We start from the raw sequence: 18,386 nt of genomic DNA, 5'->3' as shown, positions 1-18,386 counted from the left end.
ACAGGATGCAACCGCAAATCGCTGCCGAGTGGGCCGTCCAAATCCACCTCGACCCCCGAGCTCGCCGAGTCTAACGCAGTGGCATCTTCGAGACATGCCGGGGTTTCCGGAGCAAGCCGGAGCTGGTCGATCGGCGACCTCGTAACCCGAAACCCATGCCGGACCGGTGATTGAGCAGGCCCCCCCCCCCCACCTTCGATGGCAATCCTCGAGCCCAAGGGAAAGTCACCAACTGCAAGTCAGTTCTTCTCGTGCATGAAGATGTTCATATGCAGTGCATGTTTCTCTTCTCACAGATGCGCGCAAACCAGGTTCCCTCGATGTATTTCTTGGCAATGCTTCCCGCACCCAGCAAAGATGCCGGTCGTCCTGTTGTGACAGCGCGCCGCATCCGCTTAGATTTCTCCTCCAAGCCTAGCTTGCTACCAACATAATATCAAAACTCAGGATCCATTGCCACGCCGCTTTGTCAGAACGCCAGTCTCCCTTTTTCCTGCAGCAGACACGAGTTGAAAGCCCAACATGGCATCGCTCGTCGTTTCCCTTCGCAGTTTCGGCAGCGGACCCCTGCTCGCACATTAAACCTCTTTTGGAGCCCGGAAATGTACGAGATCGCCGACTTGGAGACAAAATCTCCATCGTTTCTTTACGTGGGGTACAATACGACGTTGTCTCCTCTTGGTGGGGGTTCCTATACTGTGTAGGTAGTCTTTGGGCAATTGCATTGACGAGATTCCTTTTCCTGATGCACCATTCTCCATCATATCGTCCCCACGCTCTTCTTGCCATTGCTCCCCCCTCCGCTCGAACGAAGGCCCGGTCACCAGTAGACAAAAAATTGTGTTTCCTGCAACACAACAAGGCGCCTTGGCCAAGGTTACTTCGTCCCCCGCCCCAAGAGCGTTTCACCGCCGGCTTGTGGTGAGCTCAAGAGAAGGGGGAAAAAAATGGATGGAAGCAAGCCTTCCGGAGATTGATGAGAAAAAAAATGCCACGTGCCCAAGGTGTGATCCGTTCCACATTGCCAACCCCATCATCCTAGGAATGCAGCTCGCCGTTTTTCTGCTCTCTGTCTCCTCTCTCCGTCGTTTTCCTGTTTCTCTGAAACGGTGGGTTTCACGTGGAGAAATGCCGCGTGGGCTTGGTCCTCCACTTACTCCAGAGAACGTCAATCCCGCGGCTTGGTCGTATTCGTTTTGTTTGCTTCGTGGACGTCGAACTTTTGTTTTTTTTTTTGTTGCGTACACACCTCTGCTCCACTTTGTACGAAATGTAGGTATCTTATCTGGTGATCCTTGGCGGAGGTGGATGGAAAAAGGAATTTTGGCATCACGGAGCTTTCCGTGGGGATTTCTATTTGGCAAGTATAGACGGTTCACCCGTGGCAGTCAAGCCGGCGGTTTTTGATGGGTTAGCGTTGCGAATGTTAACCGAGGTGCCGAAAGGCGGTGATGGTTGAGATTCATACGAGTTCTTTTGTCTGCGTTGCTCATGATATATTCTGAGATGACTACCGGTATCTGTGAGCAGATGTCAGACAGGTGGCCAGGGTAGTAGGCTACCAGAACCCCACAAGGCGGACGCGTGAAAGGGTAATCTACATATGAATACACGTTTCTAAACGTGCACGCATCAGCCGAGGACCCCGTTCTTGGTGGCTGAGAGTCGGTATAGGTAAAGATTGATCATGGGTGAAGGGGTTGGATGAGAAAGTATGTCTTACTACTAGTAGCATGCACACCTGAGATTAGCTATGAGACAAATTGGAGATGATATCCCCCCTTGTCCCCATACATCTGGAGGTTTTTTGCTTCTAATAATTTCACTACAGGTACCTATTCAGATGTCACTCTTAACTGAACACGGACGGCTCTTTCTGTTGTTTTGTGAAGTTTGATGTGTAAAAGTCACCTGGGAGGTATTCAAAAGCTCTAGAGAAGTTAAACACTGAAAGTACCTATTTGGAGAGGCTGCAATGCTACTTACTAGTCCATAGCAGAACACGTGGTGGATGTATTCAAGCTTGCCTCCGCGATCCGCTCCAAACTCTCCGTCATGTCAGTTAGCCTGTCATCTCGCTTCTCAAATACTCTCTTGGCCACATTGAACCTGTAGCCGACGTCGTTCCATTCAAGATTCCACTCGGTCTCTGGTGTAGTCTCCAAGTACTCGATGAATCTCGCAATGTCGGGCTTGTCCGCCGGTTTATATGTAATCACGCGTTTGAGAGACCTGGGGTTGATAGGCGCACCTTAGGCTAAAACCGTCTTGAGCATCTTCAGGGAGCAAGTCGACCGATGGCGACGTTCCATCACCTGACTGGGACGCAAGAAAAAAGAATGATATCCTTCAACAACCGGGGCTTGGGTCTCGCCACTCATTTGCTTCCAGGCTTGGTCGGGTGAGATGCCAGAGATTCGATCATCAGAGTCGTCGACGAACTCGCTCCATCCCAGTCCGTTTTCGATGCCGATTCTCATTATATCCCTTGCCCTGGCATATCCAGCAGCAAGCAAGAACAAATCCGTATTTTGGACTAGCAAGGTGGAGATCTGCGCCACTTCCCAACAGAAAAAGCGAACTGATCCGCGCAACGGGATAAAGCCACTGCATGAAGACATGTTCCTGGCTTCCCCCCTTCACAAGGTTGATATTTGCGCCGTGCCGAAGGGGAGTTTGTATAAGTGCTGTGCCTGTATCGCCGTTGTTATTTGCAGCTGCACACTGGAGGGGAGTAGCCAGCTGCACCTCGAAATATTGAAACTCAAAGCCCTCGCTAGGATCAACCCCTGCTTCGAGTAGCTTGGTTACTAGAGCGGTGGAGGCATCACTGTGAGTTTGAATTAGCCATAGAAATTGAAGAGGGCTTCCCAAGTATGACTGTCGCCTTGTATCAGCTTCCAGCGACAACAGCCATTCTACCATGTCCACGGTTTTGTGAAACTCGTCTCGGCGTGATAGCAGAGTCATATGGAGTGGCGAAAGGCTGAGCGACAAGCGTTTGTCAAGGGTCAAGTTGACATCAACTTGTCCGCTGCGAAGCAATATTTCCATCGTTTCCCGCGTATCGATTGATACTACCCGCCCCATTGCAGCACCCAGGATGCGTGCGTCATGGTTCTGAGGTCTTTCATCCAAAAGACTCTGGACGGTCCGATACAGACTTGCCTCGCTTGCACAAATGATTGGTTGTTCTACCAAATCCTGTGACAGAATCTGCGTCCATGATAGTTCAGGCCAACGGGGTGATATTGGCATTTCCAACTCCTCCGGTGTCACAAACTTGGAGTGGTTGGCGCGAGTTTGGAATGACGCACGTTGCCAATTCAAATATGCGCCCGCGAAATCCCCGCTGAGAAAATTCAAAGAGGAGTTTATCAAGCGTGTCACACCCCACGTGTTCGCCGTTTGCATCTCTTGAATGGGTCGCCCAAAATATCTGCGCGTGGACAGCAAAGGGATCCCTCTTCAGTGTTGTTGGCTGAAACGATATGAGGTTGTCGTGATAGAGCAGGCAGGCAAGACATAATTTTGCCATGCCACGACTCCCCTCTCCAGCACTGAGTGCAAATCTGCTGGCCTTTCCAAGTTCGATCTCTTTGGATACCAGATACTCCTTGACCGTGAAATACGCCAGCCGTATGTGAGCTCTGCTATCAATCTCCGACGAGGGAGACCTCGGCGAAAGTGACACAAGGCTTGAACAAGAGGTGAGTAGACGGTTCCAATAAAACCCAGTGTTTTTGATGCGAAGGCCTCCATTGGGGTCGATGCAAAGAATGTCCGAGAGCTCGCCGACTGTGAGGTCTCGCTTCGCAAAAGAGAGGGCTAGCAGTACCAGTCGAACATTTCTGAGACTTCTTGTTTCTAGTCGTGCCAGTATTTGTTCATATGTGGCGGGAAGATCTTGTGGGAGTGATGACAACCCTTCGTCAATCTCCTCGGAACTGGTGCATATTTCCAAGGTGTCAAGTTGGCATTGTGCCCAGCGGAACCTGTTCAACTATGAGTTAAAGACCGGAGCTCAGGATGTCCTATGTCTTGCAACAATACTGACATGCCCGCAGCCTTCGAAGTCAGAACCTCGCAAACTTTTCTTTTGACAAGGTCATCCCATTCTTTCATGTCATCTGAGAATTTCATCGTATGGTCAATATACAGGCCGATGTCTGCATCGACGTCGACATCTACTAGTCTTGTCCTGGTGGGAGCGTCTTGTAGTACAAATTCAATATCCCTTTCTGGACGGCTGAGTGCGAGAAGATACACGCCAGAGACTTCTGAAATAGTCTGGATATGCTTCAAAAGGGTCTGCCTCTCCATATATTCATTTAGGGCATCTACTACCACAAATATTTTGGGGAAATGACCGAGGCCCGTAACAACGACTTCGAGCAAGTCGTCTAGAGATGGATCTTTGGCACTGGAAGCAATGGTTTTATCATGGAGGGCTTGGAGCGATCTGAGGCATGCGGGGCTCCAAGCCGCCATCTGCGTCAATAGTGACCGAAGCACGGCGTGTACGTGTTGCTACGTCTCGATCTGGAAGTCGAAATAGTAGAAAATGACCGGCGTTGAGGACCCATCTTCTTGGCGAAGGAGGTTTGCGACGATGGCTGAACTGATGATGGTTTTGCCTGCACCCGGGATGCCAGTGAGCCAAAGAAACTCTGCACGCTGCTGCCAATCCTTGAAAACGGGACACTCGAGAACCACGTCCCAGTTCCCGGCTCCCACTTCGCAAGCGCATTGCGGAGATTGCGCCAGACATCGGGCGCTCTAAGCCATTGAAGTGATTGCCGGCTGGATTCGGTTTGAATATGCTGCTCCAACATGGCAGATTGCGAAGCAACAACACTTTCAATGCCCAATAATACCGCCCTGTCAGTGTGTGCAACATTGCAAGATTGTCAGGTTGTAAGAGCAAAGCGCGATATAGATGAAAGAAAAACCGACATGGACTGTGACTGTATGGCCAATCCAAGCAGGGTCTCTAGTCGCCCCATGTTGTCCAGATGCTTTTCCACATCTTTTTGCCGCAGAGGCCACAAGATTCGGTGTTTCGTATCCAGAAGGTCCAGGATAGCCGAGACTTCCTTGAAGCAGGTTGCCACAGGATTGTCACTTCTCTCCATGACGAGGTCCTCCAGGATGGAAGCGTGGCGACGTTTTTCAGCAACACTGATGCCATTTTGGCTCGTTTGATCCAAGACAATTGTCAGGATTTGCTCCAAAATACGGGTCAAGTCTCGCAGGTCACGGGTGGTGCGGAGAGTAATGTCGCGCGCATCTTTGTATACGGTGTAAACTCGTAAATCCGTGATGTAGCCTTGAGAGAGAAATCAATTAATCCGACAATCGCGGCTGCAGCTTCCATATTGCCAGAAACTCAAACTTAGATGAAGACGTGTGTTGTTGTTGTTGGGTAGTCCTCGACTTGAACTCTGGAAGGAAGGACCGATATCGCCCCCAATTCGAGGTGGTAGTGCGGTTGGTTGCCTTCCAGGCCTCCACAGGCCAGTCATGCACCTGTCCTACATTACACAATAGGAGGTTTTAGGTAGGTATGATAAGGTGGACAGTTTTCTGATTGGTTCCTTGATTACACACATCTTTTGGAGCACATGTGTAGACAGAGTGAAGAATGGTGATATTTAATGACCATGTAAGAAACGGCCACCTCGGTCTATTGTTTGGTTCTGAAACGCAACAAGCCAAACACTGCCAGAAAAGGTATGTACACAGAAAAACCCCTCAAACCTTTGAACTCCTTGCCAATCATTTCTCATGAAACCAGTGGTCGTCAATGCCGCCCAGGCTTATTGCTGTCCAGTCGCCGTCACCTCAACTTTGGGCTTGTCATCTTGCACTTTCAAATTCTTCATGTCTGACGATATCCCTGTGAATGGACACACACCAGCTGTCGGACCATCTTTGCCTTTTTGTCCGCTGGCGGGGCAGGCTGTTGCTGTGTCATCGCTGCCCTCAGAAATAGCATCTTGCTCGTTAAGAACCTTCTTTCCGTGCAGCCAGCCTTCCTTTTCGATTTCGCCAAAGTCCATGCCGTCGGTGAACTCCTCCCCATCATGGACATACCACTTGGTGAACAGGTCGTTCTGAATCCAGATGACCTTGCCAAGGGCTTTGACGATGGCGATCTTGCGTTGGATGTGTAGACGAGGATGGGAGAGGATAGCCTCGGTGAGAACATCTTGGATAACAGCGAGTCCGGCGCCGATGTGAATGTACTCAATGTGTAATGGGTGCGTTCGGCCAATGCCTGTGTGCATCATGCCAACCTTGTCGAGGTACTCCCAGAACTCCATCTGCGCAGGATCTGAACACAACTTCTTAAGATATGCTCTGAGAAACATTTTACGATGAAGAATCTGGGGGCTGTCCTCGTCTGGCGTGTCGTCCATGGGACCTTCGAAGGCCGTTGACCTTGTCGTAAAAGCCCGGGCGGTGATGTCATACTGCAAAAGTTTCTTGTACACAATGTTGACAACCGCTGGGATGAGGGCCTGGATATATTTGCTGCCGCTCTTCAATGCTTCGATGTCGCCTGGTCAAGTCGTTAGTGTTGCTCATGCTGGGATAGCCTGGCATAAGGAAGATACTCACTGACACCGAAGTCAAGAAAAGAATGCAAGTACTTGACCCGAGCCTCCAGACTGGTGTAGAGACTCTTGCGGTCAATGTGCTGCATCGGACGATTTCGTGATGCTGGCATCGTGATATGGTTGCGGATGTCTTGTGGAGTGGAAGGAGAGAGTGATAGAGGTTGGAGGGTTGCCGTTTGGGGATAGTCGGTGTAAGTGGAGACAACCGAAATCTGGGGTTGAACAGGGGTGGTTGCAGAGTGGGAGGATGAGGCTCAGAAGACTAAATGATGCTGAGGTCAAGATATCAAAGAGGAAGAGGAGATACTGAGCTTTTCAAGCATTCCATCGAGTCAACTAGTCACGAGTTTGGTGTTGCGTGGTGTGACCATGACGCATGGGCTCAAGGTGGTGTGATGTTGAAGGCCACATCGAACCATTTGGTGTCGGACCTAATTAACAACACCTGATTGGTCACACTGGGGCCATTTGCACCACAAAGGGAAAGAGCCCCAGTGTCAACAGGCGCTCTCTCGCCCTGGGAATAAAAACATAGATACATAGATACTGTGCGATTTCTTATGGGATTTCAGTTTTCCCGCTGTAGACCGACAGCAATTGCTACCTTCCATCGGCCAGATCCAGTAGGGAGTTATACATTTTCAGCACGCCACGGCCCACAACCTCAACATCAACTTGTTTGCCTCACATCAACCAGGTACATCAACCAGAGACTCAGCTTGTCGATCATGACTAACAAGCCCAAAGTCACGCTGGACGATTTGCACTGGGTTCATACACCGCTGGGAAAGATGATGACAGAATGAGATCTGAGTTGCACTTCTGATTTCGACCTCAACCTCACGAGCAAGACGAATCTGGCATAGATAGCGACTCTCTTGACCCTTGCATGGTATTCCGAGGGTTTATGTGCAATGCGGAAACGCTGAAAGACAGTGCACATCGACCGGTGCTAACGAGTAAGATCTTTCTCCGCTGACCAAGCCGCCCGCAGTGGGCTACAGGAGCCCCAAGTCAAATTCCAACGCACGGAACCCTGAGCATATTGAGGGAGGCCAAGAGCCGCGGTGGTCTTATGATGTTAAGGAGAAACTTTTCCTGCTTCTCGGTCCAGTGTGTTGTCTACCTGGTATTCCAAGTGGTCGATTTTCACTTATCAAGCGGCAATATTCCTTGAGATACAAGACGGACTTCAACATAACTACAGGGAACGGCTACAGTATCGAGGGCTAGCTAGAAAATGACCCGAAGCTATAGTTGCACTATCTCGGAATTGGTCTCACCTTTCAGCAGGGAATTGCTCAGTCATGCTGGGCTCAGGAGCATATTCAAGCATATCTTATGTGTTGGCAACAGGCCCTTGCAGCACTGACATTGATTTTAGACAAGCGTGATGCCAACAACTGAGGTGATAGCAACATCCACCCCAACTTTGATTGTGCTGTTAGTGGTAAGCCATCTTTTGGCGAGGACATTCGTAAAGGCAGTCCCTTCAAGCGTTAACTGACTACGCAGCTCATAGAGAACAAAACAAGCTATCCCAGTAACCGTCGCCATGTTGAAATGCTTTGTAGACTTAGGGTGTTGGTCGGAACGTTCGTCTGGAACTGAAACTACGATATCCGCGTCAAAGGAATTAGACTGTGTCTTTCAAGACTTGACATATCCGGTCTTTAAAAACCGTGAGTTAACCGCGATTCGCCATCCACGCCCCTGATGAATGAGTATTATCACGCTTTCACAGAGTGGCCACTGTACCTTGGTTGGCAATTCGTCTGGGAGTCGGCCTTGTGAAGGTAAAGCTGAAACCAACTAAATCCATGGGATCAGCCTCATAACTGAAACCCATCTCGTTTGAAGCTGCTTTCAGTCAAAATCTACCATTGTCTCGCTCTGCAAAAAAGAGTGAAAGTGTCCCAATATTTCCAGTCGGATGCAAAAGAATATTCAAATCCGCATTTATGATGTCACCGGCACATGGTCAACATACGAGCCCTGGTTGATTGGAGACTTGCTGTTGAAGTGGCCTATCTGCCTCATTCGCCTAGTTATGCCTCCAATAAGGTCAGGCAGCGGTCATTCTGCAGCGCGTCTGACGTTGAAGGGCATTGAGGACGTGAGGTCATCAAGAAGACGAGGTCAGGACATCAGCCTGGGGGTTGGGATCGAAACGATAGCTCTGGACTAGGTTGCCGTCATGCCGCGGATTGTGTTGGATTGAAATGCATGCTGGCGTCAGGAGGTTGATATTGAGTGGCAAAAGCTGGCTGAAAAAAGGTGGGTGAGGCTGTCCTTGATTGGCACATGTCCCAGTACCAAGAGTGGGATGAAAAGGGAAAAGGGCACATGAGAAAATTTATTTTGGCTGGTGCTCTGCAGTTCCGTCACGGTCATCATTGGTTGCCTGCAACTATATGCCTCATGGTGGTCTGCCGTCGACCTTGGCACTTGTGGTTGAGGATCTTGACCAGCCTCTATTCAGGACCCTTATTTTGCCATGGATCCCTATGGGGCTAGGGTAGATCGACATGGCCCGCCATATTCACGATGAACAGTGGGGGCATTTTGGGGGTTCTTTTGGTGGTGGGACAAACTCTTGACTCGACGACGGGATCGAGGCCACGGGTGCGACTCTTGTTGAACGTAACAAATGGCATCGAGTAAAAGAAAAACGGGGACCGCGGTAGAAAAAGAGACGGGTTGCACTCGTCTGCAACTGCTGCCGAGCAAAGTGTTTGGAGCACAAAAAGACAAATCACAATTAGATATTCGGCGGCTCCCATTTGTCGGGCGCTCGTCGTTGTACGAGGAGGTATTATGCAGCGCGGGGCAGGGAGCCAATCGGCTGGCAGCGATAAGCTTACTTCTCGGCGGCGGCTCCAGTGGGTGGGATCATGCGAGGGGAAAGCTCCAGGGAAGCTTGCTCCCCTCTGCCCCTCGTTTGTCCTGATGGTGGTCCTATCTCGGGAACTCAGCCCCAGATATTGGAATGCGACCGCGTCCAGTCCCAAATGGGTGTCTGAATGCGTTTCTTGGGCGTCTTTGTCAGATAGATTATCACGGCTCTCACCCCGCGATCACCCGTGAACCACCTGCCACCCCCAGATAACCGGCCTGGGCTCTTACCTTATCTCGTCGCGATCCAGCGCCGCCGCGTTTGATTGCGCCGCTGTCCGTTATCGGGTGCTGAAGCTTTAACCCCACGATCCCCGCCATCGCCACTGACAGACGAACCCTCCTTCATATGAAACCTCCCTTCTGCAGTCTCTATTAAAATCCCTACACCTCCCCAGGGAACACCGTTGCGCCCTGTCCTTTCAGACTCTTCCAGATTTCTGAAGTTTGAGCTCAGTCCTCCCACCGTGCCCTCACATAATCCGCAATCATGGTATGTGACCCCGCCAACACCAACACTCCGGCCTGCTTGGCGTACAGCCCTTCGGGCCCTGCCATCTTCAGGCTTCCGCAGATTCCCATGTGCGCGTACAATGCCGCCGATGGCATTCTTGCGTCGCTGTTTGGAGAGCCGAGCTAACCACCATGTTCGACGACAACTGCAGGCGACTACCGAGTCCTTCCTCTCCAATGCCCAGAACGTGAGCAAGACCCGACTCACTTTGGCGCCGGCCAAGCCGCCGCTATTTCTGCGACCCGTGCTGACTGATTGGCGTGCAGCTCCAGAAGTTCCTGACTCTGGACCAAAGGGGGAAGATCATGGCCGAGTACATCTGGTGAGTCCCCCACGCGGCCCCCCCCCCGAGTATCCCGCTCATCCCTGCACCTGGAACCGCAGCCAATGAGGGCCAATGAGGGGAAAACGGCCATTAACAGAATGTGTCTAGGATTGATGCTGAAGGTGGTACTCGTTCCAAGTCGAGAGTAAGCAAAGAGTCCGAAACCGAAAGCCCAAATCCGACGCATACTTACCAGTCACCTGCAAACAGACACTCGACGAGAAGGAGGGCGGCTACACTCCGGATGATCTTCCCATCTGGAACTTCGATGGTTCCTCCACCGGCCAGGCCCCCGGTGACAACTCGGACGTCTACCTGAAGCCCGTAGCGGTTTTCCCCGATCCGTTCCGTCTCGGCAACAACATTCTCGTCCTTTCCGAGTGCATCGACAATGATGGCAACCCCAACAAGTACAACTTCCGTCATGAGACCGCCAAGCTGATGGAGGCTCACGCCGCTCACGAGCCCTGGTTCGGCCTTGAGCAAGAATACACTCTCCTCGACCTCAACGACCGTCCCTATGGCTGGTATGTGCTTCCACCCACGTGTGTTTTGGAACGATGTGAGACAGATGCTGATTGGATCCCAGGCCCAAGAACGGTTTCCCCGCCCCTCAGGGTCCTTACTACTGTGGTGTGGGTGCCGGCAAGGTTGTGCAGCGTGACATCGTCGAGGCTCACTACCGTGCCTGTCTGTACGCCGGTGTGAAGATCTCTGGTACCAATGCCGAGGTGATGCGTAGGTTTTCCTGTGATTCGGTGCAAGGTTGGACCCGAGGTTGCTAACATGCACAATAGCCGCCCAGTGGGAGTTCCAGGTCGGCCCCTGCCTCGGTATCGAGATGGGTGACCACCTCTGGCTTGCCAGATTCCTTCTGCACCGCATTGCCGAGGAGTTCGGCGCCAAGGTCTCCGTCCACCCCAAGCCTATTCCTGGCGACTGGAACGGTGCTGGTCTCCACTCCAACTTCTCTACCAAGGAGATGCGTCAAGAGGTACGATGATTGTTGGGACATAGTGGTTCTTACTCGGGAACATATGCTGACGACTTTGGTTACAGGGCGGCATGAAGTACATCGAGGCTGCTATCGAGAAGCTCGGCAAGAGGCACCAAGAGCATATCGCCGTCTACGGCGAGGACAACGAGAAGCGTCTCACCGGCAGACACGAGACTGGTGCTATCGATCAGTTCTCGTATGGTGTTGCCAACCGTGGCTGCTCTATCCGTATTCCAAGAGAATGCGCCGCTAAGGGCTACGGCTACTTCGAGGATCGTCGCCCAGCCTCCAACGCTGACCCTTACCAGATTACTGGCATCATCATGGAGACGTATGTCCCCCCTTCTCCGCTCCGAGTGAACGACACAGGCTAACTTGTCACAGTTGCTTCGGTGCTGTATAAACGCTGCATATCAACCTATCAACGATACCATTTCGATTTGACTGCCCACTTCACTGTACGGGAGGGATATTATATTGGCGTTCGGGATATCAAGCTGAGGCTTTTCATTTGATCTTGCAGTCTTTTCGTTGTGGTTGAAGGTAGAATGACTAGGTAGTATGACAATTTAGCGATGAACAACCATTCGTGTCCCTGCTCTTCGTGTATAAGTCGGTGATATATTTCCTTTTACGGACGGTATCCATCCCTTGATGTCAACATGGACCAGGGCTGTCAATGGAAGCTTGGCACCTTGAGTGCCGGCATGAGTCACCGGGGATTATCCATATAAGGTTGTTTTCTAGATTCTTAATTGTATGTTCCAGATTTTCATCTTTTCAAGCTCGATTACCAAATTAACGTCAACAACAAAATGTCTAGTCCACCAAAGGTTCTGGTCACTGGCTCGTCGGGCCATCTGGGCAAAGCGCTCATGCTTACCCTGTCACACTACGGGTTCACTCCGACTGGCATTGGTGATTCCACTCTTCCCTTTGATCCACTCCTTATTTTTAGAAGTTGATACTGATTGTAAAACAGACATCAAGCCCAGCCCGCTCACCACCCACGTCGGCACCATCGCCGACCCGGACTTTGTCTCGTCCGTATTCACGACGCTCCATCCTGACGTAGAATATGTAATCCACACTGCCACGTTGCACAAACCGCACATTTGCTCGCACACAAAGGCGGACTTTATCGCCACAAACATCACGGGGACGTTGAATCTGCTTGAAGCGAGCGTTGCGAGGCAAGGGGGGGTCAAGACTTTTGTTTTTATCTCCACCACCTCTGCCTTTGGGGGCAGTCTGACGGCTGGACCTGGCTTACCGGCCGTGTGGATTGATGAGGGGGTGGTTCCCAAACCGAAGAATGTCTATGGGGTTACCAAGATAAGTGCGGAGGATGTGTGCGAGTTGGTTAACAAGGAGAGCGGGCTGCCGGTTGTGGTGTTGAGGACGAGTAGATTCTTTCCCGAGGGGGATGATGACGAGGAGAGGAGGGGGAGTATGGGGGATGATAATTTGAAAGTGTTGGAGTTGGGCTACAGGAGGGTAGATATCGCTGATGTAGTGGGGGCTTGCGTGAAAGCGATGGAAAAGGGGCCGGGGTTGAAAGGGAAGTGGGGAAAGTACATCATTTCTGCGCCGACGGTGTTCAAAAGGGAGGAAGTAGTGTTGAAGGGGTTAGATAGGGACGCTGGGGAAGAGTATTGCAAGGCGGTGGAGGGGGCGAGGGAGGTTTTTGAAGGGAAGGGGTGGAAGTTTTTGAAGAGGGTGGATCGGGTGTATGATAGTGATTTGGCGAGGCGGGAGCTGGGGTGGGAGGCCGTGTATACTTTTGAGAGGGCAGTAAAGAAGGTGAAGGAGGGAAAGGACTGGAGGAGTGAGTTGACGGGGAGGGTGGGGAAGTTGGGATATCATGATGTAAGTACGGGAGTGTATACTATCAGAGAGGAGACACAGCAACTACCGTGAACAGATGTTTTGATTATATTCACATAGATATATCTCTATGGATGGAAATTCTATTGCAACTGTATGCAAAGCCCTTTGAATCCAGATAACTGTCCCGAAAACGCCCCTGAAGCAGCGCGATCACGTAGTAGAAGAAGAAAGAAAATCATCCTCGGTAAAGTCATCGATTGGTCCTGCTGTGTAAGGCGCGTCTCCCTTCCAATCCTTGCACAGTAGCTGGTGGGTCCAGTATTCATCGTCCTTGTACATGTCCAGACTCTTCCAGTTGGCATGCTTGGAACCTTCACGGGCAAGCTCTTGCTGCACAAAGGCCATGTACTCAATCTGGTCGCTGGTCATGTTGTGGTTTCCTTTCTTCAGCTCATTCTCCGGTATCGTGAGAGGAAATGACCCGGAGCAGGCGTAGTGAAAGCACGAGAGCAGAGATTTGGAGGCGTGAATGTACCCTCTTGTCAGTTGTCCCCCACGATTGCCCATCTTGAGGCCCTTCCACGTGGTCATGGCAATCATGTCTTTGATGATCCAACCGGTGTTGGACATTATCACAAAAAGCGTGAGGTAAATCTCCAGCCAGTTGGAGCGCTTCTTCTCGTCAATCTTTGCCTTGAGCCGCTTGAGAAGCTCTTCTCTCATCGGCGCTAGCAGATCTGCAATTACCAAGTTGTCGAGCTGCGTATCCATGATTGGTGTTACTGGGATGAAGCCGTCGTAAGGATGGCCGGCCTCGGCGGTGGGATGAGCCCCGATTTCCTCACCACCCTCGAAGACACGCCAGTGACTTTCAATGAACCGTGCGGCAACCCAGGTGTCGAGGGCAAGAGATACCAGTTTGCTCTGTACCTCTGTTTAGTTAGGCTTCTACCAGCAGTCACAATTTAGCTTACCTGACCAAAAGCTGAGAATCTCAAAGCAGACTCAAACGTCTTGCGAGTTATCGGGCTGGCATCACCGAGTAGGGTGTCTATGTAGACGGAGCGAGCATTGCGAAGAAACTCGACAACACTGGCTTTGGCGGCATCCATGTCGCTGATGAAGTAGGGCGGCATCTCCATGGAACGCAATAGCCCGGTCTTCTCGTCAGTCCAGAAGTACGCAGTGCGGTCTCCTGGTCCAGGCTTGAATCTGGACACCCGGAGACGCAGTGCATTATCCATTCCCTCCCCGAAACCTTGAGTAAGTTTTAACACTCGAGTGGTGTTGTCAAAAGTGTGCCATTCCAGCTGGGCCTGTTTCTGAGGAAGCCAGGTATCGAGTTCTGAATATTTTGTCGGACCCTTTCGGTGCAGAGGAAGGCCAAGGATCTCGATTCTGACACAGGGCTGAACCTTGAAAGGGCCTCCATTCTGCATCCTCTTGAGGTCATTCAGGTACAACTTTAGGCATCTTGCGCATGGTGTGTATTGCAGTTCCATTTGGACACACTTGATACCGAAGTTAGCAAGATGCACGGGAAAATGGGCACTGGTTGGAAGAACTCACCTTGAGCTTTTGTTTCCTACACTTTTCGCAGGCACCATGCTCCCGATTGTATCGAGTGTTCTGTTTCTCTTCCTCGCTGGCTTCCTTGCGCACCGTTTGATGCTTCCCCCAGACCTCCACGACTGACTGCAGTTTACCACTTGCGTCTTTCTTCTTCGATATCACGGAAGCCTAAAGGAAAAGTAAGTTACGACACATAGATGTTATTTGAGAAGGTTGGGTCGTACTTCATTCTCCAGCAGCACGTTCTTTCTTTTGGTCACAGAACGTGGCTTTCTCTCTGTGGTCGGAGGTCTCCCATTGTGAGGACGGGATGCCTTTGGGATCCTCTTTGTGGGCCTGGCAGGATTGTACTGAAGAAACTGAATTTGCTGGGTGGCTGTGGTCGTAGGACTCTCAACGGGTGACAGTGTCTTGGAGGCGACAGTCTTGGGCGATTCTGATAAGGGGTTGGACGTCACGGTCTTCGGGGATACAGACACAGTCTGGGATGAGAGACCTAATGTGTCGGGGCTCGATAGTTGGATAACTGGTTGGACTTGTGGCAGTGGGGAAGACCGAATCTGACCAAGCTCAGGTTCCTTAGCGAAAGATTCCAAAGGGGCCTCCAAGTCGAGAAAGTCCTGACCACCCAGCGCACCATCAAACAGACCGAAGAGCTCCACCTCAGATACGATAGGCTCGTCTTGCTCATTCTTGTCCAAGCCATTCACCAGCACTTGGTGGTGAACCTCAGGGAATAGCTCTTCCCACCCTGCGGGCGGGAGAGGAGCCTGAACATTCGAGAAAGGAAGGGGGCTCGGAAAAGGAGGAAACACAGAAGCCTCAATCAGGGCCATGTTTTCATCGAGTGGAAGTAAAGGTCGTGGCCATGATGTCCATCTCTCCTCCCAGAATTCCTCGTGCCCTTCAACCTGACCGAATTGTGGTGCCTGGGGATACATGTTGCGCAGCGTGGGCTGTGGATTATCCAAATGTAACTTGAATATTGAAACTACAAAGAGGCCCGGTAGTTTGGGAGGGATAAAACCGCGTGATAGCACAGGGTGGGGTATGTGTCCCAGATATTTGTTGGCGGAACGTTGAGCCGTACAAACGAGGAAGGTCAAGAGGATATCGACTGTGTGTACGCTGCAGGGAGACCTGTAAACGGGGCGATGGCTCCATGATCTGCCTGTGTAACTCAGATATCAGTGCATTTTCTCATCAAAATAGGGTGACAAAACCCCTCAGTTTGCCCAGCTGTTGTGACAAGGGAGTATGCAAGCACGGGGGGAGATGGGTACATGAATGCTTCAACAGGGAATTGTGTGGCTTGGAGTGGCCGACTACCGAATTGGGTAATCGGCCTCCTTCTGGGGTGACCGGACGGGCAGCTGCAGGACGAACCAATCACACTTTTACCCCAACACCCCGCTATCCAGCCCACCTCAAAGGCAACGGGCGATACAAGAAGGCTCCAGGAGATCCAATTCTAGGCGGCCACGTTCCTGCGCCTCAGTCCCAGATTTAAATCGTTCTCAATCAAGGAATTGGAATTTGACACTCTCTCTTGGCCGTCAAGGTGCGCAAGGCAGAGTCCACCCAAGTCCGAGTCCCGCTCTGTACAACCCAGCTCAGCCCCCAGATCATCTCGGGCGATTGCAAGGGCCATCCACACCTTTCACCCTGCCTGACCGAGCCTGATAGCATCCGGCATTACCAGCCATGGGCGGTGGACCTTATGAATTGTACCGCGAGCGTTATGGTGCCGAGATTCTCGTCATGCGGAAAGCCACCAAGAACGACCTCGACGCCATCACTCGGGTCATCCAGGCTGGTTTCCCCGACGACCCAGGTTGCAACTACAAGTTTCCATACCGCGACAAGTACCCGGAGGACTTCTGGAAGTACACACGCCGACAGTATGAGGAGTACCTAGAGCAGCCAGAAAAGTTCGCCTTCAACGTTGTCACAGTGACCAATGAGGAGGCAGGGCTCGATGACCTCCCCATTGCTATTGGTGTCTGGGATATTGCTGTTCACATCAAGGCCAAAGGCGGAGGTAAGATTATTGTACTCTGGTGCCAGCTCGCTGACTGATCTTGTGCAACCTGGCGTAGATCTCTTCATTGACGAACGACGGGATGGTAACCGGGAACACATGAAGGCATACGCAGCCGCTATGGAACGGACATTTGCGAGATGCTTTGAGTCGTATGGGAAAGAGCAACTTCACCTTTGGATGCTCGTAACGCACCCTGACTTTCGCCGGCGTGGTGCTGGAACCAGACTGTGTAACTGGGGTGTTGATGAGTCCGCGAGAAGAGGTGGTTGGATTTTGACTGTTATGGCCAGTCCAATGGGCAGGAAGCTTTATGAGGAACTTGGTTACGTTTTGGTCGGCACCGACACGGCACGAGTGGGTGGAGAAGAAGAGCATGTTGTTATTGACGCTTTGGAGAAGCCGTTCTCACAACACACTATCTAGCACAGCAGAAGTATCATGCGTTTCGTCATTCGCAAGGTTTCCAAATTATGGGTTTCCCAGCCCGCCACGAACACAGAACGGCGCTTCCCGAATGTCAAGCGCGTTCATATACTATACAAAAATGCTCCACCCTCGATTCGGTTCTTTGTGTTCAGCTTCGTTATTGAGAAAAGATTAACGGATGGCTCATCTCTTCCAAGTATCGCTCCAGCATGCCATATTCGGCTCTCCTCCTTTCGAGCTGCACATGGTGCTCTAGACTAATCCTTCGTCTCGCATCATAGGATGTAGCTGTGGTGCAAAGTTGGGAACTGTCGGGGGGTAGCATGATGGCGTGGACGTATTGTTTGCATAATATTGACTTGGCCCTGAAGCTAAATTCGTTGCCACCCTGTGCCGTGCCTATCTCGACAGAAGACGGGACTGTGACTTCATGATAGGGGATTGCCCAAGCACCCACTCCCAAAAGGTCGTGTTCCATAGTGTTTCCCGCCGATTTCGGTGAGGCCTGTCTCGAACGAGACCTTTGATATAAAGTTAGTGGCTGCTCACTCATTGCCACAGAAAGGTAGAGATCATACCTGTCACCATGCACACTGTTGCCTCTGTCTAGCTGACTATGGGCTCCCTCCACAGGACTGCAGGTTGTTGGAAATTTCGGGCCTTGCGTGGTAGGTATCAGGACACCAGATGCATCTGTTTTGTCCAAAAGGGGACACTTGATTCAATCGAGATGCCGGAAGAGAGTTTTCTTATAACATTCCGAACGTGCCTCAAAATGTTATCCCCATCTTTGAGCTATCACTGACTCTTCATTTCACAGTCAAAGCTCCATATAACTTCTACACGGTCATCATCCTCCCCCGAATGCCCAAAAGGGAAGTCGGTACCTATGAGAAGTCAGTTTTTGGAACTGTTGGCTTTGAAAACCCGCCTGGACCACACGCAGAATCCATCACTTATAGTGTGATGGGGCTTGCTGGACTCTTGGCTCGCCCGGGGAGCGCTCATCAAGATGATAATCAGATGTTGCACGCTTGCCGAATGTCGAAATGGGGTCGCAGAGTCGAGGCCGAGTGCCCCAAATGGTTTAGTTTGATCCTGCAGGCTGACTGGCAGGCCTGCTGTGCAACAATCTGCCCCCTGCCAGCACGTCCGACCAC

The 18,386-nt window shown here is 51.3% G+C and overlaps 6 protein-coding genes across 6 annotated transcripts; 3 read left to right on the top strand and 3 right to left on the bottom strand.

Moving 5' to 3' along the window:
• Positions 1-5,518: 5,518 nt before the first annotated feature.
• QC761_118090 (uncharacterized protein) lies at positions 5,519-7,010 on the bottom strand. The gene is made up of 2 exons (XM_062875094.1): positions 6,625-7,010; positions 5,519-6,565 (listed from the first exon to the last, which is right to left on the bottom strand). The coding sequence occupies exons 1-2, from the start codon at positions 6,731-6,733 to the stop codon at positions 5,820-5,822; spliced, it is 855 nt and encodes a 284-aa protein (XP_062738326.1). The 5' UTR covers positions 6,734-7,010; the 3' UTR covers positions 5,519-5,819.
• A 1,777-nt stretch (positions 7,011-8,787) lies between these two features.
• On the top strand, positions 8,788-11,950 carry GLN1_1 (glutamate--ammonia ligase). The gene is made up of 9 exons (XM_062872067.1): positions 8,788-10,011; positions 10,184-10,219; positions 10,299-10,354; positions 10,466-10,502; positions 10,568-10,884; positions 10,947-11,095; positions 11,155-11,351; positions 11,417-11,685; positions 11,739-11,950. The coding sequence occupies exons 1-9, from the start codon at positions 10,009-10,011 to the stop codon at positions 11,755-11,757; spliced, it is 1,083 nt and encodes a 360-aa protein (XP_062738325.1). The 5' UTR covers positions 8,788-10,008; the 3' UTR covers positions 11,758-11,950.
• A 219-nt stretch (positions 11,951-12,169) lies between these two features.
• On the top strand, positions 12,170-13,287 carry QC761_118070 (uncharacterized protein; the record flags this gene model as incomplete). The annotated part of the gene is made up of 3 exons (XM_062875093.1): positions 12,170-12,272; positions 12,337-13,223; positions 13,279-13,287. 3 exons carry the CDS (start codon positions 12,170-12,172, stop codon positions 13,285-13,287), a joined length of 999 nt encoding a protein of 332 aa, XP_062738324.1.
• A 56-nt stretch (positions 13,288-13,343) lies between these two features.
• On the bottom strand, positions 13,344-15,592 carry QC761_118060 (uncharacterized protein; the record flags this gene model as incomplete). Its single annotated transcript, XM_062875092.1, has 4 exons — positions 13,344-14,108; positions 14,159-14,695; positions 14,754-14,924; positions 14,981-15,592. The coding sequence occupies 4 exons, from the start codon at positions 15,590-15,592 to the stop codon at positions 13,395-13,397; spliced, it is 2,034 nt and encodes a 677-aa protein (XP_062738323.1). The 3' UTR covers positions 13,344-13,394.
• A 453-nt stretch (positions 15,593-16,045) lies between these two features.
• QC761_118050 (uncharacterized protein) lies at positions 16,046-17,251 on the top strand. The gene is made up of 2 exons (XM_062875091.1): positions 16,046-16,797; positions 16,856-17,251. Exons 1-2 carry the CDS (start codon positions 16,461-16,463, stop codon positions 17,221-17,223), a joined length of 705 nt encoding a protein of 234 aa, XP_062738322.1. The 5' UTR covers positions 16,046-16,460; the 3' UTR covers positions 17,224-17,251.
• A 97-nt stretch (positions 17,252-17,348) lies between these two features.
• Positions 17,349-18,355, bottom strand: QC761_118047 (uncharacterized protein). The gene is made up of 2 exons (XM_062875090.1): positions 17,807-18,355; positions 17,349-17,747 (listed from the first exon to the last, which is right to left on the bottom strand). The coding sequence occupies exons 1-2, from the start codon at positions 17,812-17,814 to the stop codon at positions 17,384-17,386; spliced, it is 372 nt and encodes a 123-aa protein (XP_062738321.1). The 5' UTR covers positions 17,815-18,355; the 3' UTR covers positions 17,349-17,383.
• Positions 18,356-18,386: the final 31 nt, after the last annotated feature.

The sequence above is a fragment of the Podospora bellae-mahoneyi genome (genome assembly GCF_035222275.1).
Source record: "Podospora bellae-mahoneyi strain CBS 112042 chromosome 1 map unlocalized CBS112042p_1, whole genome shotgun sequence".
NCBI lineage: Eukaryota > Fungi > Ascomycota > Sordariomycetes > Sordariales > Podosporaceae > Podospora > Podospora bellae-mahoneyi.
This window is presented reverse-complemented; position numbering and strand designations above follow the sequence as displayed.